Source organism: Sorex fumeus, unplaced genomic scaffold (assembly GCF_029834395.1).
Source record: "Sorex fumeus unplaced genomic scaffold, SorFum_2.1 ptg000048l, whole genome shotgun sequence".
Classification (NCBI taxonomy): domain Eukaryota; kingdom Metazoa; phylum Chordata; class Mammalia; order Eulipotyphla; family Soricidae; genus Sorex; species Sorex fumeus.
This window is the reverse complement of record NW_026606105.1, coordinates 8,721,527-8,744,723: the sequence shown is the minus strand read 5'-3', so window position 1 is coordinate 8,744,723 and position 23,197 is coordinate 8,721,527. Positions and strand designations below refer to the sequence as shown.

The window sequence follows — 23,197 nt, the reverse complement described above, 5'->3', positions numbered from 1 at the left end:
CCCTCTGTGGCAGGTCCATTCCTTCTTTCTCTCTCTCTACTTTTGGGTGTTGCTATTTGGAATACAGATACTAAGAGGCCAACACATTTGGTCAGCTTGCTTGTTTTTAAATAGGAATTATTCCCTTATGCCCAACCAGTGCGTGTGAGCCTGGCAGCCACCATGGCTACACATGGCATTACTCGTGGGGCTCTGCAGGTTCTGGGGATGAAATTGAAAACTTCAGTGTTCTGGATGTGTGCTCTACCACATGAATATCTGCAGTTAACCCAGTACCTGCATTAAAAAAAAAAATTGACACTTCAATTGGCAAAGAGCTAAAATATTTAGACTACACCTTAGCGTGACAAGTTTGTGTGTGTGGGGGGCAGTTAATTATAGCTACATAAATTGCTTTTGATCTAATAATTCTACTCCTATGAATTTATTTCATGACATTTAGTAGCTTATAAATTTCATGTTTATTTCAACATTATTATACAGCATTAAAAAATAAGAAACGTTCCGTGTTTATAGGCAGATGATATATCCATTTGACGGAATATTGCAATAATAAGTACATGTATTTACTAACATAGAAGGGTATATAAAACATAGTTAAGAGAAAAGGAATTTTAAAAGATAATGTGTAATAGCTTTTTTTACACAAAACACCATACTATATATGGTGTTGTGTAAATGGAATATTAAATAATGAAACACACAGCAGGTTATTAATAATGGTTATCTGTGGAAGTGGAATATTTTCCCTGAAGTATTTGTGGTTTTGCCTTTAATTATTTGTGAGATGAAATTACTTCCTGAATAAGTAATTACTAATTGTTCTCTGATTTTTATACTAAACATAAGCATGACCAGTTTTGTCCCACTTTGAGAAACTATTGAAGTTACTTGGATAACTACAGTGGGATAGTTGACACTTTATCAGTGTGTTTCCTTTGGGATTTTTTGCAGTATCGGAAGAATAATGTTTTTATTGTCCTGTTTTTATATTTTCATTAGACATTTTTATTGCATTTGAAATGTTTTGCCTAATTAAGCAGAGAAAAGATTCAGTTGGCTCACACTAATTGAGGTATTAGTACTAATTCTGAAAAGCATTTTAAAACTATACTCTTAGCCCTTTTCTTTTTTCTCTTTGAGTATTTACTTTGAAAAATGAAAAGCTTATTTAAAAAAGAAAAGATTATCTTTTTCTTTTGAGGTACTAATATTAAACTGTTGCTCTTTTATTAATGGATTTGAATTTAAATGGATGATTATTAATTATTTACTATTGTTATGTTTTTGCTTCTCATTTTTTTCTACAGAAGCAGTTGGTGTGACCAGTCAGAGGCCAGTGTTTTGTCCTTTCCATAAAAAGGAACAGCTGAAGCTTTACTGTGAAACATGTGATAAACTGACATGTCGGGATTGCCAGTTACTAGAACATAAAGAGCACAGGTACCAGAGTCGTCCAGTTTATACATAGATTCATAGTCCAGCTCTTGAGGGCTTCTGACAGCCCAGCCAATGGCAGTTTACAAATATCTTTGCTTAGCTTGTAATATTTTGGCTTCTTGGAGTTCTTTTCAGCTTTGGCTCTGTGACATTTTGGGCCACTTAATTTTTTTGTGCGCCTGATGTGATATTTGGCATAGTATGATGTTTTCTGGGGCTGGAGTGATAGCACAGTGGGTAGGGCGTTTGCCTTGCAAGCGGCCAACATGGCCGACTGGAGTTCGATTCCTCCGCCCCTTTCGGAGAGCCCGGCAAGCTACTGAGAGTATCTTGCCTGCACAACAAAGGCTGGCAAGCTACCCTTGACATGTTTGATATGCCAAACACGGTAACAATTGTCATAATGGAGACGTTACTGGGCCCGCTTGAGCAAATCAATTAACAACGGCAGGACAGTGACAGTGACAGATGATGTTTTCTGCCTTTATTTACAAAATGTCAGTGACATTCTCTTCTTGTGATAAAGCCCTAAGTGTCTCTAGATATTATTAAATGCCCGTAGTAATAAAATCATACTGAACTGGGTGTTAGTGGTTTATATACTGTTGTAGCATATATGGAATTAGTTGCCATTGTTAGAAAATATGGAGATTATACATTTCAAAAATCTAAATCTTCGACCAGAGAGGTAAAGGAGGTAGCACATGCAGCCATCCTAGATTCAAATTTCTGACATTTCGACCACTGCAAAGAGGTAAACCCTGAGCATGGACCCTCAGTAGCCCCTGAGCACCGCCATGTAGAGCCCAAACCCCACCCACCTCCAAAAACTTAGATCTGTAACTTGTTGAGAAAGTGTAAATTGTAGCCCTGGGTCTCATAATTTTAAGTCAGCATTTGACTAGAATTGACCTTGTTGCTCTTTAGAATTAAATATCTTTTTCTATTACCCATAGTTCTAGATTCTTGGGACTGGAGCAATAGTGTAGCATGGAGGGCATTTGCTTTGCATGCGGCCATCCAGTTTAAATCCCCAGCATCCCATATGGTCCCTAGAGCCTTGTCAGGCATGATTCTTGAGAACAAGGAGTTACCCCTAAGTATTGCTGGATATAGCCCCAAAGCTTGAACAGAATGAATCATTGATTAAATAAACTAGAGCTAATAAAATAGCAAAGAATTACTGGGCCAGGTTTCGAGTGGGGACAGAGAATGTTTCTTTTTCTCCTCCTTTAAGTGATTGGCCATAAAGTACTTTTAATCAGCTCCCAGTGCTGAGAAGACCTGGAATCGAGTCAGAGGCCATAGGGGTTGCACTGTCTTCTAACTTTAATGTTAGCAAATTGTTATATCAAAGATGATCTAACTAGTAACCTCACATGGCAAGAGCTTGGTTTCAAATGTTGTTAGTACCCAAAGTTGAATTAAATTGAAATTATATTGCTGGTGCTGATGTGCATTCTTTTTAATAATAAACATTTGTCAAAAATAAATATTTTAATTGTCTATATTCCAAAGCAAAATCTGAAATTTTATTTATTTAATTTTGAGGGTGGAAGATTGGTCATAGCTGGCAGTGCTCAGGTTACTCTAACTGTGCTAAGGGTTCGGTGAGTTCACTTTTGGTGTTGCTCAGGGAAAAATTCGGTGCTGGCATTAAGCCTGGACCTCCTTCATGCAAACTATGCATTCCAGTCTGATGAGCTATCTCTTCCAACCTATTCAATTCTTAAAGGATTAAATTCTTGGGGCCTGAGCAATAGTACAGCTGGTAGGCCACTTGCCTTGCACTCAGCAAACCTAGGATTGATCTCCAACACTTCATATGGTTCCTGAGCTCACCATGATCCATAAGAGCCTTGCCAGGTATATATGGCTCAAACAAAAAAAGTAGTTATATGTACTCAATACAAATTTAATCTTTTAAAAAAATGAGAAAATTTTTATATTTTAAAAGTGAAGAAGTACAATATATATAAAAAGTAAATTCAGTAATGCAATAATTCTAGATAATTTCAGTTTCCCAAATTTTATGAGAAAAATTAGAGGTCATTATTAAGACAAATGACATAATTGTAGATTAGATGAAAAGAAGTGTTCTAAAGGTGCCAATGTTCTTATTTAATTATACAGCAACTAGGGACCAGAAGGGTGGTACAACCAACCAGGGAAGGAAATTGCTTTGCACAGGGAGAAGCAGATTCTATTCCCAACACCATGTATGGTCCCCAGAGCCCTTCCAGGAGGGATCCTTGAGTATAGAGCCAGGACTAGGCCAGGGCACAGCTGGGTATGCCCCAACCACCCAAAATATAATTATTTTAAAAATAATTATAATACAGTAGTTCTGTAACAAAATGTACTGGGTTCTTGGAAATACTAATTATTAACTGGATAAAATGGATATTAATGACACGGTATTTGAAAAGTTGATGGCTACATGAAGGTGTGTATCAGTTACTTATACTATTGCAAATTTAATCTTGCTATTTCAGAGTAGCACTGTCGTCCCATTGTTCATCAATTTGCTCGAGTGGGCACCAGTAACATCTCCATTGTGAGACTTGTTACTGTTTTTGGCATATAGAATACGTCACAGGTAGCTTGCCAGGCTTTGCCATGTGGGTGGAATAATCTCGGTAGCTTGCGGGGCTCTATGAGAGGGGTGGAGGAATCGAACCCAGGTTGACTCCGTGAAAAGGCAAACGTCCTACCCGCTATGCTATCACTCCGGCCCGTGGGAATAATAACAGAAATTTATACCACATAGTACATGACAGATGCTAAGTTTGGTGTGACAGGTCACAAATGAGATGACATGTCATAAATGGAAATACCTATCAATGAATTGAAACTGCATATATGAAATGTGTAAAAAAGATTTAAAGTGCCAAAGATAAAATCACATTAGTTACTAAATTTAGATACTATCTATCTGAATGATTATGAAAATACTATAAATTATTGCTAAATTTATGCTAAAGCTATGATTAGGTAGCATTGCACTGTCCGCTGTCCTCCCCTTGTTCATTAATTTGGTTGAGTGGACACCAGTAACATCTCCATTGTGAGACTTGTTGTTACTGTCACTGTCACTGTCCTCCTATTGTTCATCGATTTGCTTGAGCGGGCCCAGTAACGTCTCCATCGTGAGACTCGTTGTTACTGTGTTCGGCATATCGAATACGTCACGGGGAGCTTGCCAGGTTCTGCCATGCGGGCGAGATACTCCCGGTAGCTTGCTGGGCCCTCCGAGAGGGGCGGAGGAATCGAACTTGGATCGGCCATGTTGGCTGCGTGCAAGGCAAACGCCCTACCCGCTGTGCTATCATTCCAGCACATGATTAGGTACTTTATATTATTAAAATTAGTTCTATGGAGTGAAAAGTACACATTGATGGACTCAGCTTCAAGACCAGAAACCACACATGCGTTGCCTGAAGCACTTCCAGAAATGACCCATGACCATATTTCCATGAGTAAGGTCTAAGCATTGGTAGTTGTAGACCAAAAGAAAAACCCACTTATGTCACGCTAGGAAAGGCAAAATAGGGAGTTAAAGGGCATCGTAAAGACAGATGCAGAAATTAATGAGTCAATAAGAAAAGCTGAATAAATCAAGTGTTTCAGAAGAGAACAATACCAAATAATCAATTTTACTTAATTTTTTCAAAATAACCAATTTTAAGAGTTAGAGATGGCCTCGTTATATCTACTGATGACTTAGGAAAATATTGGAAAGATATACATCAGTTGATAAGGAGTTTTGTTTTAATTCATGTTTTCTATCCATCAATTTTATTTTTTTCCGTGCTTTCCCATATTTCAGTGATTTGGGAAATTTTATATGAATTGAATTGGTTTTTAGAGAACATACCTGATAAAATTACCATGACATAAATTGAGATATCAAAATAATTAATATATCTGTTAATATAAAGTTTTAATTTAAACTTGCATCTATTTTTTTTTTTTTTGTACCACACGTGGCAGCGCTATCTCTGCTCAGGGTACCATAATGGGTCCCAGGGATTGAAGCCTGCTTGGCCATTTGTAAGACAAGCACTTTTCTCTGCTGTACTATCATCTCTCTGGCCTCTTAAGCTTTTTTATTTTTGTAAAGAAAACCTAAATGATTACCTTGAATCTGTAAAATAAATAAGCATATGTTTTTCTTAAAAAGAAAAACTTATATAACTTGTACAAATAGTTGAATTCTTGCAGAAAGCAGCATAATTCTGGTGCCAAATTTGTTTTTTCTTTTTGGGTCTCATCCAGCGATGCTCAAGGATTACTCCTGGCTCTTCACTCAGGAATTACTCCTGGCGGTGCTGGGTTAATATGGGATGCCGGGGATTGAACCTGGGTTGGCTGCATGCAAGGCAAACACCCTACCCGTTGTGCTATCGCTCCGGTCCCCAAATTCTGAGATGAAAATAAAAGTAGAAGAGAATTACAAACTGGTCTCATAAATGTAGACATTTTAAGAAATAGTTTTTTAAAAAGTCCAACCATATTTCATTTTTTTTGAGAGATGTGGGCCTTACAGGAATATAGATTTCATTTAACATTTGAAAATAATTTATGTAAATTATATTAAAGGAATAAAGGAGAAATTACACCTCAGTCAAGAAGAACATTAAAAAAATTATAGTCACAATATAAAATGTTACCAAGCTTGCAGTTAAAGATTGATTTATTATATAAAGGTTTTGAAAATAACAAAATATCATAGTGGAGTATTATTTTTAATAATAAGTTTAGGAAGAAAATTAAGATGACCATTTTTGTGAGTTCCAAGTAACTGTGAGTGCATTTGTTTGATGTCTGAGAACCAAGACGACAATGGACAAATGAGGAAGAGAAGGAGGGAGGGAAGCCCCAAGCAATTTATTTCTATCTTACAGCCTAGTTATATAGAAATCTAGTCATACAGAAATCGTGAAGGGGTAGAGTGTACACATTTTGTTGTTGAATATTATAACAATAAACAGATGTAAATCTCTTCCGTCAGGAAAAGTTTTAGATTAACTCTAGGACAAAATCTCATGTGGGGGTTCAGCATTCTGGAAAACTAGGAGATCCACTCAAGTGTGGGATTCCATCTGGGACATGTTGCTTTCATAAACCATTTAAATAATCATCTTATATACAAAGTACTGGTTGAACTCCACAAGAAGAAATCATCCATCCCCATCAAAAAAATGGGGCGATGAAATTAACAGAAACTTCCTCAAAGATGAAATACGAATGGCTAAAAGGCACATGAGAAAATGGTCTACATCATTAATCATCAAGGGAATGCAGATCAAAACCACAATGAGATATCATGTCACACCACAGAGACTGGCCCACATCCAAAAGAACAAAAGCAACCGTGTTGGCATGGATGTGGCGAGAAAGGGACCCTCCTTCACTGCTGGTGGGAATGCCGACTGGTTCAGCCCTTTTGGAAAACAGTATGGACGATTCTCAAAAAAACTAGAAATTGAGCTCCCATTTGACCCAGGAATACCACTCCTGGGAAAATACCCCGAAGAGGCAAAAAAAGTATAGTCGAAGCGACCTTTGCAGTTGTCTGTTCATTGCAGCACTGTTTACAATAGCTAGAATCTGGAAAAAACCTGAGTGCCTGAGAACAAATGACTGGTTAAAGAAACTTTGGTACATCTACACAGTGGAATACTATGTAGCTGTCAGAAAAGATGAAGTCATGAAATTTACATACAAGTGGTACTACATGGAAATTATCATGCAGAGCGAAATGAGTCAGAAAAAGAGGGATAGACATAGAAAGATCCCAGTCACCTGAAGAACATAACAAAATAGGAGACCAATACCCAAGAATAGCTGAGATAAATACCAGGAGGTCTACTCCATGGCTTGGAGGCCAGCTTCACTCTCTAGGGGTAAAGGCAGCCCAGATGTAGAAGGGAGCACCAAATGGGGGGTATTGGGAGGATTCCCCCCAGGATGGGAGAAGCATGCTGAAAGTGGACTCTAGACCGAACATGATTGCCACTCGATGCCTCTTTTACAGGCCACAGCACCCAAAAGGAGAGAGAGAACAAAAGGGAATGCCCTGCCACAGAGGCAGGTTGGGATGTGGTGAATGAGGGGGGTGGGAGGGATACTGAGATCATTGGTGGTGGAGGGATGGGCACTCGATCATTGTACAACAGAAACCCAAGCACAAAAATTTGTGAGTCCTCAACTGTGCTTCATGGTGTTTCACTCAAATAAATAAATAATCATCTTAAATTCACTTCCTAATAATCTTTCTAGTCATATTCTATGGACACAGTAAGAGATAGAGTAAGCTTAAAGGGTGCCTCTTCCTGAGGACATCCCACTATGTATCCTAGACCACAGTCCTCGGGCCGGGTTACTCTTTCCTAACCCCAGCAGAGTTGCTTATTCAATTACTTCTTTTTGGGTCATGGCAGAGTTTGTTCCGTGATTGTGCGCTTCTTGTGGCACTTAGCCTATCCCTTTTCAGTGCCAAGGTAGCCTATAGCTTGCCCTGGGTCCATCCAAGTCCCTTCTTTTAGGGTTATTAGGAAGGACAACTGAGGCTTAAGTCAGATAAATATGATGGATGCAGAGTAGTATTATTTGGAGTCAGTAAACTCCCAAGTTACAAAACATTGCATCAACTCTCTTCCTGTGTCTATGCAAGGACATTGCTCTACCATGAAAAGGACCTAAAGATAAGAGAAAACCAATATAGGATTAGGAGAGCCTGGTAGAATTCGGTGTGCCTCGGGAGCACTGTGATTGGTACTAACTCAGTAAACCTAAGCTCCCTGCAGGAGACAAACTTCTTCATCAAAACCCTGAACAAACAGTTTGAGGCTCTTTGAGGCAACAAACCAATATTATCCAACACATTTTAACCATTTACTTTAACACTGTAATGTGCTAAGTTCCTAGACAGTATGGTAAAGGAAAATTTACTGATGTAAAAGAGTTGAACTGGAACAGTAGCGGAGCACGTAGGCGTTTGCCTTGCAAACAGCAGATCCAGCTTCTGTCCTTGGTATTTCAAGTGATCTCCCGAATACTACCAGGAGTGCAGAGTCAGTGTAACCCTGAGCATTCCTGGGTGTCACCCCCAAACAAAAAACTTGAGTTACCTAAGATTTTAAAATGTTAGCACAGTGGGTAGGGTGTTTGTCTTGCACATGGACGACCTGGGTTTGATTCCTCTGCCCCTCTTGGAGAGCCCGGCAAGCTACCGATGGTATCCCACTCATGTGGCAAAGCCTGGCAAGCTACCTGTGATGTAGGCAATATGCCAAAAACAGTAACAACAAATCTCACAATGGAGACGTTACTGGTGCCCGCTCAAGGAAATTGATGAACAACGGGAGGACAGTGCTACAATTATCATTTCACTTGTATCACTTGTCATCCTGTTGATCATTAATTTGCTCGAGCGTGTGCCAATAACATCTCCATTCATCCCTGTCACGTGCTAGTGTAGCCCATTGGCATCTGCTCGCTCCAGGAGCACGAAGAGCCTTAAACTGTTTGTTCAGGGTTTTGATGAAGAAGTCTGACCATCTCATAGGTGGGCAGCCTCGCATCCTTTTGATGTACCATGTAATCCAGTCAGTAATAGCTCTAGTCCAGCGGTCCTCTCCAAATCGCATTACACGTCCGGCCCATCTGATTTTTGATGCCTTGGCAAACAAGACAGCATCCCTGATTCTTGATCGTCGACAGAGATCAGAACTCTGGATTCCTTCTCTCACTTGAGTGAAGTTTGTTACTCCAAGCATAGCTCTTGATTCCTCTTTAGGATACCCGAATAGCGTCCTCGTCCTGTTTTTGTAGGACCCAAGTCTCTGAGACATATGTTAGCGCAATAAAGAACAGTAGAGTTGAAAATATGTACCCGGAATTGAAGATTCTTCGTCCTCTTAACAACTTCTTTGACGCTCTTGAAGGCACTCCACGCCACTCTTTCTCCTGCGCAACTTAGGTGCCAGGTCATTCGTCATGTTGAATTCTCTACTCAGGTACACATAGCTGCTGCATTCAAAGATGATCGTTCCACTGAAAGCAAGTGGAACATCAGGAACAGTTCATTCCTCATGAACATTGTCTTCGTGAGATTCAGCTGCAGTCCAACCTTTCCACACACGGTCAAAGTCTTCCAGCGTTCATGTTGTTTGGCTAATGTTTGGTGTTATTAGCATGATGTCATTGGTGAAGCAGAGGTGGTGTAGTTGTGACCGTCTATCTTCACTCCCATTCCTTCCCCTTCCAGTCATCGCATGATATTCTCGAGGGTGTCACTGAAGAGTTTCGGTGAAATGGTATCACCCTACTGAACCCCTCTCTTGACATCGATGATCACTTCCTTGTAGAATGATGAGATCCTGGTAGTGAATTCGTGATACAGCTCACGGAGGATCCTGATGATGTACTGAATTTGAACGCCCTGTTTGGCTAGGGCTTCGATGACTGCTTCTTCAGTCTCAACAGAATCAAAGGCCTTCTTTAAACTGATGAACGTTAGACAGAGATGCATCTTGAACTCTTGCGAATCCTCAATGAACTTGGTCACCGTGTGGATATGGTCGATCGTGCTGAATCCTTTTCAGAACCCAGCTTGCTCACATGGTTGCCCTTCGTCTAGTGTTCTGCCTATTCTATTCATGATGACCCGAGTATTCAACTTGTAGACGACGGATAACAGGCAGATTGGGAGATAGTTATCGATGTCATGGATGTTCCGAGGAACAGTTCTTCTCCCTTGTCCAAAATGGTGTGATGTGATCGATGCCTTCTCGTCTCGTCTTGGTCAGACCAATGATGTTGTATTTTATCTTCTGCACTTGCACCATCAGGTCCTCAATGGATGCTTCTGATGTAAGCGTACGTGCATTGAAAGTACAGATAGTCATTTTAGTTCTTCGTTTTGGCAGCATAGTTTGGCCCTGAGACTTTATCAGCCTCTCCTTGCTCATTCTTCTTAATGCTACCATATTGGGGGTTCTCTCAGGGTCAGGGGGAATGAGGCCCATTGTTTTTACTGTTTTGGGCATATAGCATATGCCACGGGGAGCTTGCCAGGCTCTGCCGTGCGGGCGGGATACTCTTGGTAGCTTGCTTTGCTTTCCGAGAGGAATGGAGGCTTTTAGAGCAGCCTCTAATCGCCTTTACAGTTGATCCCATGGTTTACACCATATTTGAAACCCATTGAATATGGTGTGGAGAATGGGTATTATGTGTCTTATGATGCGATCTGGAAAGCAGCTTGGAGTGTGGTGGCGGCTGGGTAGTTGAGATAATGGAGGTCGTCTGACGAGGTATTTATCTGGCTCTGGCAGGATGAGTCTTCTGGGTGTGATCCTTGGGTCGATGGAGATTGGTGGAAGCAGACAGTGGATCTCTGTTTCTGGGTCCCATTGAGCCTGGAGTCCAAGGTCACAAAGCTCCGCTTTACCTGGTTCTGTGGGGCTTCACTCATGTGAGGGGCTCGGCCTGAGTGGTCTGGAAAACGGCTTAGACCGTGGTGGAGGCTGGGCAGTGGAAATAGTGGAGTTCTTTCTTAAGGAGGAAATTGTTTTGTTTTGTGAAGCAGCTTGCTTAGAAAGATGTGACAGGAGAAAAGGGGTGGGGGGTATGTGTTTTTAAAAGAGAACATGGACTTCTCCAGAATTAAAAAAATATCATAAGCAAAGAGACAGAGAAAAGCAAGTGAGACACTTGTTCGAGGGAGAACACAGGCTTAAGAGTAAGCTGATTAGGGATAAATTTTGAGATGACTTGAAAAGATGCCTTCTAGGAATATTTATTTATGTAATGAATACTTAAAATAATTTTTACTTTGGATTTTTAGGGGGTACATATTAATGTACAAATGTATTATTAATTGCTTGTTTTTTTTCTTCAGATATCAATTTATAGAAGAAGCTTTTCAGAATCAGAAAGTAATCATAGATACACTAATTACCAAGCTGATGGAAAAAACAAAATACATAAAATTCACAGGAAATCAAATCCAAAACAGGTAAATTAGTATTTATGGCATTATAATAAGTCATCTTTAATATCTTAAGTGTGTTTCCGTTAGAATGCATATTTTTCTTAACTCCAAGTGAAGGTTTATCCCAACAGTCTAGCAGTAGTAATATGTTTGAGAATTTTTCAGAAATTGTGGGTTTCTAGAAACTATAGATTGGAAACATTCCTTTAGCTATAAGATTTCAAAACTCATATAAATGCACTTGGTAGTTGATTTATTTGACAGGTATTGATAATATAATATTTGTGTTTTGCAGTATTTTATTTGGTGGGAGTTAGAGAGGGGCAGAGGTACCACAACCAGCGTCTTCTAGGGTCAAATCCTCTTTCAGTCCTCCGGTATTACTCCTGTAGCTATTCAAGGGACCAGTTCTGGTACTAGGGGATGTAGTGCAAACCATGCTTCTTGATCCTTGTACTATCTCCCTGACCCCCTTTCCAGTTTTAAAAGAAATTCTAGGATTTAAAAAGAGTATCAACCATTTTACAGTTCTGGTCATTATTGTAATATATTATGGCACACGATTGCTAAGACTTTACGCCTTCTCTGCACTTTTTTTTTTTTAATTGCGGTGAGGAGGAGTTGTTAGGACACCAGGAGACAGGGGATACTTAAACTGTGTAGCACAGTTTACACAGTTGAGTGTCCATTAGCATGCTCAAATAGTTCTTGTATGTCCTAATCTCCCCAACTGTCCAAGCAAGACCCATGGCCCATAATTCAGTGATTAAGGGAGCGAGTCACTAACCGCTATGAGGATTATGGAGTGTAACTTACTTTCATACAATCCCATTAGCATATAATGACATTTAATTAAGACCTTTACCATCAGCAGAATCACATGTTACTCTTTGGTTTTCATACACAAATAACCAAGGGGGTGTCTAAGAGAGGGAGAGAGAGACAGACAGACAGAGAGGGAGAGGGAGAGAAAGAGAGGGAGAGAGGGAGAGAAAGAGACAGAGAGAGAGAGAGAGAGAGAGAGAGAGAGAGAGAGAAACAGCAGGCAAGATACTCACCTTGCAAGCAGCTACCCCAGGATTTGATTTCCCAGCACAAAAGAGGTACACACAATGTATTTGACTGTTGTTCACAAGGAAGATTAAATCATAATAATTGTCTTTTGTTCTAATCTTTTGAAACCTAGTATAGGACTTTATGGGTTCTTTTTCCCTCTAAGTAATCCCCTGAACTGTGTGGTTTCCTTTGAAGATGTTCTTATACATAGTTTCATTTTTGTGTTTACCCATTATTATACGTTGTGTCTTTTTTTTCTTACTATTTTATCAGCTCTTTTTAATTCCTGTCACAGCGGTACAATCAGTTTTTATTTTGCATTTTTAACTTTTTCTTCTATATTAGTTTATGTAGATACAATTTCCTTTATCATATTCTAATCAGAGTGCTACATTTTGCCAAAGAGAATAATTTGTGGTTTTTTAAAGGCTTGTGTGTATCTGAGTAATCGTAAATTTATGAAAATGTGGAATCGCAAAGAAATAATTACAGGCATTTCTACCATCTAGTGGCAAAAGGGAGCAATTGAAAATAAGTTTAAGTAAAAGATCCACTCTTGATGGAATTTACACTTTGAACATTACTGTTTTTACTCCTTCACTGTGTGTACATGGTGAGAGCTGTGGGCCTAGCAGTGTTCACTTTCTCCACAGTTTAGTTGTCCATTTGTTCCAGGGACAGTTTTATTGCATTCAGTAGTATCTTTGGTGTCTTTGTAAATCAGTGCGTTATTGCAGAGGGAAGGAGAAAAGTACCTCTTCCCTTTTAGGATTCCCCCTAAAATTCCTGACCAAAGAATTGACCGGGGCAAACATAGCGAAGTGACAGCAATTCCCAACTTCGGATGAATAATGAGAAAAGACCAAAGATAAGAAAGATGAAAATAAATTTTGTTAAAGGAACAGTACACCCACAAGAAATGTAGGTGGATCTTCACTCAGAGGGCAGACTCCATTTTCTTTTGTTGAGGGTGTTTCCCTTTAGGCGAGAGCTCTCCCTTGTTCTCCCTGTTGGGTGGAAGGCTTGTGCAATATAGAAGCTGCCTAGGAATGGGCACTCGGCACCAGCATGGTTCCATAAAGCCATGAGAGTGTCTCTTCTTTTCTTTTTTTTTTTTTTTTCTCTTTTTAGTGCCCCCAGTGGAAGTTCACATAAGGTAAGGAACATTTACAGATAGAGGAAGAGTCTCATCAATTTTGGATGATTTTAATGAGCAAGTTACTTGAGTTCGGTTATTGTGTTCATAAATTTGGGGGGCCTTTCACACATAAATTTTTAGAGCCTTCCTAAAACTTTATCGTGCTCCAGACTCTTTAGGATATAAATTCTGTTAGTACTCATTAAAATTCCTGCCTCTAACTCCTTATCCTGTTCTTTGAGGTCCTGAAATCTTTGTCCTTTACATTAAGATTCTTGGTTTCATAAATCTTACTTTCTCAGAGTCCTAAATCTTGAAAGTTTGCTTAGTAGAATTTTTGTTTTGTTTTTATAAACCTTATTGAGCTCAAGGTTTTGGGTTGTAAACTTATTTGTGGTTCCTTTATTAAAATATTTGTTTTGTGCTTGTGGGAAGGCTGCCAGATTGTCTAAAAGAGAGTGCATGGCTGGGTCCCCAAGGCTAGCTCTGTGGACCAGGTGCTCTGTACTAGTGTGCCTTCCATTCACAATGCCAGGTGGGCCTACTAGGAGATCCATGGAGAAAACTGTGTGCAATTGTGGTGGACGTGGAAGACAAGCCCTCCAGCAAAAGGGGACATCAGCCCTTCAAAATTCTGTCAATTGGGACTATCGATCACATGATATTAGAGGCAGATATATAGCATGACTATACGAGGAACGCCAAGGGAGAGAAAGCCGCAAAAATACGCCTGTTTTCAAAAATGCTCAAGCTTACTCACCAATGTGGTTTGGCGTGGCCCTCAGGCAACCACAAGCTAATGTCCGAGCTTGAAAAGCAGTGCAGAGAAGCCATAAAGGAAGATCTTAAAGAGAGAAGAGCAGCAGTGCTGGTCTAAGCATTCACAACGCCTGCCTGTCCTTTGCCAACTACAAGACCAAGATGGCTACTCTCCAATGTCCTGATGGATCTATCACATCTTACAGAAGGGCAATGACTTCTGCTTGGATCTCTTCGATAGCCACGTCCACCTGCCCACATACCAAATTCCGCAGGATGGATATGTCATTCCCAGTGTTCTCCCTTCCAAAATCTGACACACCATTTCTTCGGTAAAGAAGTGAACAGCACCCAGTCCAGACAAGGTCAGACCCGAACACCTGAAGAATCTGCCATCAGTATTAGTCAATACAATGGCTCAGCTCTTCACACGCTACCTGTCTGAATGTAAGGTTCCATCCCAGTGGAAAACCAGCAGGACCCTTCTACTGTACAAGAAGGGAGACATCCACGACATCGGCAACTATCTCCTGATCTGCTGTTCTTTCAGCATTAACATATGCCTCAGAGACCTGGGACCTACGAAAACAGGATGAGAACACTATTCAGGTCTCCCAAAGAGGAATCAAAAGAGGTATGCTTGGAGTATCATACTTCACTCAAGTGAGAGAAGGAATCCAGAGTTCCGACCTCCTTCGACGATGGAGAATCTGGGGTGCTGCCTTGTTTGCCAAGGCGTCCAAAAACAGGTGGGTGGGCTGGACATGTAATGCAATTTGGAGACAACTGCTGCCATTACCAACTGGATTCCACAGGACATTAAAAGATCATATCATATGGCCCCCCCACCTACAAGATGGTCAGACTTCTTCTTCCAAACCCTGAATGAACAGTTTGAGCCTCTTCATCTTCCTGGAGTGAGCAGATGCCATTGGGTTACACTAGTATGCAACTGGGACGAATGGAGACATTACTGGTGCCCACTCGAACAAATCGATGAGTAACGGGATGTCAGGTGATCAAATGATACAGCACAATTCCAAGAGAAAGTGGATAGAACCTGTTGTATTACTACTATCAAGATCACCCATACTTGGACTTGGCTAGATCAAAAAATTATGTCTGGGGCTGGAGTGATAGCACAGCAAGTAGGACGTTTGCCTTGCACACGGCTTATTCGTGTTCAATTCCCAGTATCCCATGTGGTCCCCTCTAGCACTGCCAGGAGTAATTCCTGAGTGCAGAGCCAGGAATAACCCCTGTGGATCACCAGGTGTGACACAAAAAGAAAAGAAAAACTATGTCTATCCCCCTTTTTTAAAACTCATTTCACTTAACAGACTAACAGAAAATTTTAAAACTTTTTCCATTCAAAATAAACTAAAAAAATTCCCTCCCCCAACTTTTTATTCAATCAGTGTGCAATACATGTTACAAAATTGTTCATAATTTTAAGTCATACAGTGTTTCAATACCCATTTCTTCAGAAGTTGCATTCATTTTCCACCACCAGTGTTTCCCTCTTGCCACCCTCCCCAGCCTGCCTCTGTAGCAGACATTTTTCTTCTCTGTCTCTCTGTCTCTCTGTGTCTGTTTCTGTCTCTGTCTCTCTCTGTCAGTTTCTCTCTCTCTTTCAGGCATTGTGGTTTGCAATTCAGGTACTGAAACATTATCACATATATCTGTTTACCTCCTTTTACCAACTATCATTCCAACCATAGACTGGTCCTCTTGGCCCTCATTTCTATTGAGGGTATTTTTCTCGTACTGTTTTTTTATATCCCGCAAGTGAGTGCAGTCATACTATGTCTATCCACCATTTTTTAAACTCATTTCATTCAGCATGTTACTTTTCATATCCATTCATATATAAGCAAATTTCATGACTTCATTTCAAATATTTTTGTGTTGGCATATTAAGGGTTTCAAACCTGAATCCAACAAAGAGGGCAGTCATAGTATTTATATAGTGTAAAATTTGAGTCATTCATGTTAAGTACATGATTTGTAATAAGCATAATTTATATCATTGTTTTTTTTAATGTGTGTTTTCAAAAACCTGGTTATACTCAAGGTGTTTTTGGTTATGAAATTGGATGGTGGGGGAGGTGTCATTTGCTACTAAGACTTGTAAGAAGAATTTTAATTTAAATTGTAAGAATTAAAGAATTTAAGAATTCAGTGCAACAGCCATATCTTTATAGCCTACCTGATTATAGAAAGATTACAATACTAGACTGAATTACTGTACTCTTCCTCTTTATCATATGCAAACAGGTCACCACTTTTCTTCATCCTGTTCTGCTATCATGAGAATTCAAATTACTTTAGGGGTTGTTTGTTTCCCTATCTGATTACCTTGATTCTGTAGGTAATGCCAAGGTCAAATAATTGTCTTGAAGAATTTGCAGTAGAAAATGAAAACTCTACCCTTTGGTCTTAAGATTGGGCAGAGTAACTTTTGGGGAAGCAGAAGAAATGAACTTTTTACCTATAATAATAGTTGGTGGGTGCCACATTGTTTTCTGCCTCTATTGGGTGCTCTGTGGTCATGAATGTTTGTTTTCTTTCTATTTTAATATTAATGAAAGTAGCATTCCTATTTTCTCTAATCAAAGGAAGAAACATGGTGGTTGATAAAGTAATTATTTGGCTACTTATTTCAAGACAGGTTTTATAGGAAGGAGCAGTCTAGGTCTTTGCTTCTATTCAGGTAGAGTGAGCATGCCAGCACTTCAGATGCCTAAGATAAGAGCCCCATTTTTATACTGCGACTTCCTACTTGCATTGAATGCAGATATAGCGTGTTCAGTATAGTTTTCTTTATCCTCTCTGTCACCAACTATTCTTTTTGCTCAAAAATTGATGTTCTTGGCTGTCATCGTATCTCCAAATCATATTTTCTCAGAATGTGTTCATTTTGTTTCTACTTTTATACATTTTGATTTTAAGATTCAATTAGGTGACTGTCTTCCAGAAGAATTTTCTCCTAACTCATCTTCAAGAAGCTCTATTTACACTGAAGTCCCTTAGAAACAGTAAAGATTTTAAAAAGTAGAAAGCATTTTGGTCTAATTTAGACGTTAAAAACTAATTTTAAAGACAAACATGGCTTACATTGTATCGTATTTTTTTCTTCTTTATTTTCAGGATAATTGAAGTAAATCAAAATCAAAAGCAGGTGGAACAAGATATTAAAGTTGCTATATTTACACTGATGGTAGAAATCAATAAAAAAGGAAAAGCTCTACTGCATCAGCTTGAGGTAAGTTAGTGTTTGTGGAACAATGTTACTGTGATTTAGTTTTATGTGTTGCTGTGAATTTTAAGTCACAACCCTTTTTATTTGATAGCTTTCTTCTCTGATTTCATTGTTCTTAACAAGTTTTTCCTTGTTAAACCAACAATTTAAGGCTTTATCATGCACTATCACTATTTTAATCCTTACTGTCTACTGCATCATACAAAGCATAATACTTGGCTTGTAGGAGCTCTGAAAGCTTAAGAGATGAGTCAGAGATTTACTGAAGTGGCAGCTTTGCATTATCAAAGAAGTATAACTGAGCAAACATTTTTAGAAAGATAACACTGGTGTTATATTTAGTTCTCAAATACATACACTTAACCTCCTGAGAAATTTTTAAAAGAATGTGCCTCTTGCCCTTAACATTCTGTAGTCTTTTTTTTTTTAATTTTTATTAGTGAGACACAATGAGGTACAGTTGTAGACTTACAAATTTTTGTGCTTGGGTTTCAATTTATACAATGATACCCAAATACCCATCCCTCCACCAGTGCCCATTTCCCACCACCCGGATCCCAATATCCCTCCCACCCCCCACTCCCCCATCCCACCCTGCCACAGGCATTTCCTTTTAGTCTCTCTCTCCTTTTGGTGGTTGTGGTTTGCAAAAGAGGCATTGAGTGGCAATCATGTTTGGTCTATAGTCTACTTTCAGCATACTTCTCCCATCCTGGGAGGATCCTCCCAACACCTTTATTTGGTTTTCCCCTCTTTATCTGAGCTCCCTTTCCCCCTGGCGTGTGTGGTTGGCCTCCAAGCCATGGAGTAAAATTCCTGGTACTAATCTCGGCCATTCTTGGGTGTTAGTCTCCTATTTTGTTACTATATGTTCCCCAGATGAAAGCAATCTTTCTATGTCTATCCCTTTCTTTCTGAGTCATTTCGCTTAACATGATACTTTCCATGTAATACCACTTGTATGTAAATTTCATGACTTCATCTTTTCTAACAGCTACATAGTACTCCATTGTGTAAATGTACCAAAGTTTCTTTAACCAGTCATCTGTTCTTGGGCACTCAGGTTTTATCCAGATTCTGGCTATTGTAAAGAGTGCTGCAATTAGTAAACAAGTGCAGATGTCACTTCGACTATACTTTTTTGAGTCTCTGGGATATATTCCCAGGAGTGGTATTGCTGGGTCAAATGAGAGCTCAATTTCTAATTTTTTGAGAATCGTCCATACTGTTTTCCAAAAGGACTGAACCAGTCGGCATTCCCATTAGCAGTGATCCCTTTCTCGCCACATCCATGCCAACACCGGTTGCTTTTGTTCTTGTGGGTGTGGGCCAGTCTCTGTGGTGTGAAATGATATCTGATTGTGGTTTTGATCTGCATCTCCCTGATGATTAATGATGAGGAGCATTTTCTCATGTGCCTTTTTTGCCATTCGGATTTCTTCTTTGAGAAAGTTCCTGTTCAGTTCATCTCCCCATTTTTTTGATGGGGTTGGATGTTTTCTTCTTGTGGAGTTCAACCAGTACTTTGTATATTCTTGATATCAACCCCTTGTAAGATGTGTATTCGGCGAATATCCTTTCCCATTCTGTAGACTGTCTTTGTATTTTGGTCACTGTTTCTTTGGAGGTGCAGAAGCTTCTTAGTTTAAGATAGTCCCATTTGTCTATCTCTGTTTTCACTTGCTTGGCCAGTGGCGTGACATCTTTGAAGATACCATTAGCTTCAATGTCATGGAGAGTTTTGCCAACTTTGTCTTCAATGTACTTTATGGATTCCGGTCTGATGTTGACTTCTTTAATCCACTTTGATCTTACTTTTGTACATGTTGTTAGGCAGAGATCTAAGCCCGCGTGTTTTCATGTAGCCGTCCAGTTTTTTCCAGCACAATTTGTTAAAGAGGCTTTCCTTACTCCACTTTTCTTGCCCCCTTGTCAAAGATTAGGTGATCATATGCTTGGGCAGGGATTTCAGTATATTCCACCCTGTTCCATTGGTCTATAGCTCTACCTTTGTTCCAGTACCATGCTGTTTTAATACTACTGCTTTGTAGTAGAGTTTGAAGTTAGGGAAGTTGATTTTCTCCCATTTTCTTTATCCCAAGAATTGCTTTAGCTATTCGTGGGGGCTTATTGTTCCATATAAATTTCAGGAGTGTTTCCTCCATTTCTTTGAAGAATGTCATGGGTATCCTTATAGAGATCACATTGAATTTGTACAGTGCTTTGGGAAGTATTGCCATTTTGACAATGTTAATTCTCCCGATCCATGAACAGGGGATATTTTTCCATTTCCTCATATCCTCTTTTATTTCCTGAAGTAGCGTCTTGTAGTTTTCTTTGTACAGGTCCTTTACTTCCTTAGTTAAGCTGATTCCTGGGTACTTGATTTTCTGGGGCACAGTTGTGAACAGGATTGTTTTCTTCATGTCACTTTCTCCTCTTTCACTATTTGCGTAAAGGGAAGCCATGGATTATTGGATATTGATTTTATAGCCTGCAACTTCACTATACAAGTCTCTTGTTTCTAGGAGTTTCTTGGTAGAGGTTTTAGGGTTCTCTACATATTGTATCATATCATCTGCGAATAGTGAGAGCTTGATTTCTTCCTTTTCTACCTGGATGCCCTTAATATCTTTTTCTTGCCTAAGTGCTATTGCAAGTACTTCCAGTACTATATTGAACAGCAGTGGAGAGAGTGGACATCCTTGTCTCATCCCTCATCTTAGGGGGAAGGCTCTCAGTTTTCCCCATTGAGGATGATGCTTGCTGTAGGCTTGTGGTAGATGGCTTTAACTAAATTGAGGAAAGTCCCCTCGATCCCCATTTTGGCAAGGATTTTCATCATAAATGGGTGCTGGATCTTGTCAAATGCTTTCTCTGCATATATTGAGATCATATGATTTTTATCTTTTCTTTTGTTGATATAATGGATTATGTTGATTGATTTCCGAGTGTTAAACTGGCCTTGCATCCCGGGGATGAATCCTACTTGGTCATGGTGTGTGATCTTTTTGATGAGTAGTTGAATTCTATATGCTAGTATTTTGTTGAGAATCTTTCCATCCGTGTTCATCAGGGATATCAGCCTGTAATTTTCTTTTCTTGTGCTATCTTTGTTTCCTTTTAATATTAGAGAGATATGGGCTTCATAGAAACTGTTTGGGAGAGTTTCTGTTTTTTCAATTTCCTGGAAAATCTTGAGAAGAACTGACAGTAGGTCCTCTTTAAATGTTTGGAAAAATTCGCTATTGAATCCATCTGGACCTGGGCTTTTGTTTTTGGGAAGACTTTTGATTACAGTTTCAATTTCCTTGATGTTAATAGGTCTATTCAGGTACTCAAGATCTTCTTGATTCAGCTTTGTGAGATGATAGGAATCCAGGAATTTATCCATTTCTTCTAGGTTCTCTTGTTTTGTGGCATACAGACTTTCAAAGTAGTCTCTGATTATCTTTTGAACTTCTTTGGTTTCTGTTGTGATATCCCCCTTCTCATTTCTGATTCGGTTTATTAGGGTTCTCTCTGTTTCTTTGTGAGTGTTGCTAGTGGTTTATCTATCTTGTTTATTTTCTCGAAGAACCAGCTCTTGGTTCCATTGATCTTTCGGATTGTTTCTTTGGTTTCCATGTCATTGATTTCTGCTCTAAGTTGTATGATCTCTTTCCTTCTGTCTGATTTGGGCTCTTTCTGTTGATCCTTTTCTAAGGTCTTGAGCTGTGAAGTCAAGTTGTTTCTGTGCATCCTTTCTACAGTCCTCTGATATGCTTGCAGAGCTATAAATTTTCCCCTTAATACAGCTTTCACTGCATTCCATAAGTTCTGGTAGCTTGTGTCTTCATTCTCATTTGTTTTCAGGTATCTTATGATTTCATCCTTGACTTCCTTCCTGACACACTCATTGTTCAGCATTGAGTTGTTTAATTTCCAGGTGTTTGATTTGGTTCTTCGTGTCTGTGTGTGATTTACTTCCATCCTCAGTGTATCGTGGTCTGAAAAGATGGTTGTTACTATTTCTATCTTCCTGATTCTATTGAGGTATGTTTTGTGGCCTAGCACATGGTCTATTTTGGAAAATGTTCCGTGCGCACTGGAGAAGAATGTGTATTCTTTTTTTCGGGGGTGTAAAGTCCTGTATAGGTCTATAAGTCCTTTCTCTTCTATTTCTTCTTTCAAAGCCAATGATTCCTTGCTGGATTTTGTTCTTGTTGATCTATCCAGAGGTGATAAGGCGATGTCGAAGTCTCCAAGTACTATTGTGTTGCAAGTAATGTCCTTCTTAAAATCTGTTAGCAGTTGTTTTAAATATTTAGCTGTTCCCTCATTAGGTGCGTATACATTTAAGAGTGTGATTTCCTCCTGTTGTACGTATTCCTTGATGAAGAGAAAATATCCTTCGCTGTCCCTTCTAATATTTTTCAACGTGAAATTAATGTTGTCAGATACTAGTATGGCCGCCCCAGCTTTTTGAGGTAGCTGTTTGCTTGCAGGATTGTTTTCCATCCTCTCACTTTGAGTCTGTGTTTGCTCTGACTGTTGAGATGAGTTTCTTTGTAGGCAGCAGAGTGTTGGGTTCTGTCTGAATCCATTTTGCCACTCTGTGTCTCTTCAATGGTGAATTTAGACCATTGACATTGAGAGAGATTACTATTATGGGGTTTTGTGTCATCTTTTTGTAAGGGTCTGTTGTGGTTGTAGGGTTTGTCTTGTCTTATAGTGCCCCTTTAGCCCTTGTTTTAGGTTTGGTTTTTAGTCTATGAAATTCCTGAGCTGTTTATCTAGAAAATGTGTACCGTTCCTCCGGGTTTGAGAGTTTCACTGGATAGAGTATTCTTGGTGAAGCATTCATTTTGGTGAGTTTTTTTCACTATATCTCGCCATTGCTTTCGGGCTTGGAGGGTTTCTTCTAATAGATCTGCTGTTAATCTAAGGGGTGCTCCGTTGTATGTGATTTCCTTCTTTGACCTTGCTGCTTGCAGTATTGTGTCTCTACCCATGGCATCCATCATTCTAACTATGATATGTCTTGGAGTGTTTTTGTTGGGGTCTCTTTTAGCTGGCACCCTTTGGTCTCCTTGACTCTGAATGGCTGCATTGTCTAGCTCTGGGAATTTTTCAGCGATAATTTGTTTAACCATGGCTTTTTCATTGGGATTGTTTTCCTGAGCTTCTGGTAGTCCAGTGATTCTAATGTTCCTCTTGGAATCGTCTCCTAGGACTCTGATTCACTCTTGAGCTATTTTGAGGTCCCTTGTCATTGTTTGTTGTTGCCTGTTGTCTTGGTGCAGCTGATCTTCCAGCTCACTGATTGTTTCCTCAGCTGTGGTCATTCTACTTTTGAGGGCACATACTGAGTGTTTTAGTTCATCTATGGAATCTTTAATTCGTGACATTTCTGTGTGTAGCTTTCCAATTTCTGCTCTCATTTCTTCCCCTAATTTGTTGATTTTTTTCTGTCATGTTAGTGGATATCTGTCTGACTGTTTCATTGAGTTCATTGAACATTTTTATGACTCCATATCTGAATTCTTTGTCAGAGAGGTCC

General features: G+C 39.4%; 1 protein-coding gene across 1 annotated transcript in view; it reads left to right on the top strand.

Moving 5' to 3' along the window:
• Positions 1-23,197, top strand: part of TRIM24 (tripartite motif containing 24) — a 142,391-nt gene that overhangs the window by 71,103 nt on the left and 48,091 nt on the right. The window contains exons 5-7 of the mRNA XM_056124004.1: positions 1,311-1,443; positions 11,348-11,464; positions 17,544-17,658. Coding sequence (XP_055979979.1) covers positions 1,311-1,443; positions 11,348-11,464; positions 17,544-17,658 — 365 coding nt within the window. The remainder of the gene's footprint in view (positions 1-1,310; positions 1,444-11,347; positions 11,465-17,543; positions 17,659-23,197) is intronic.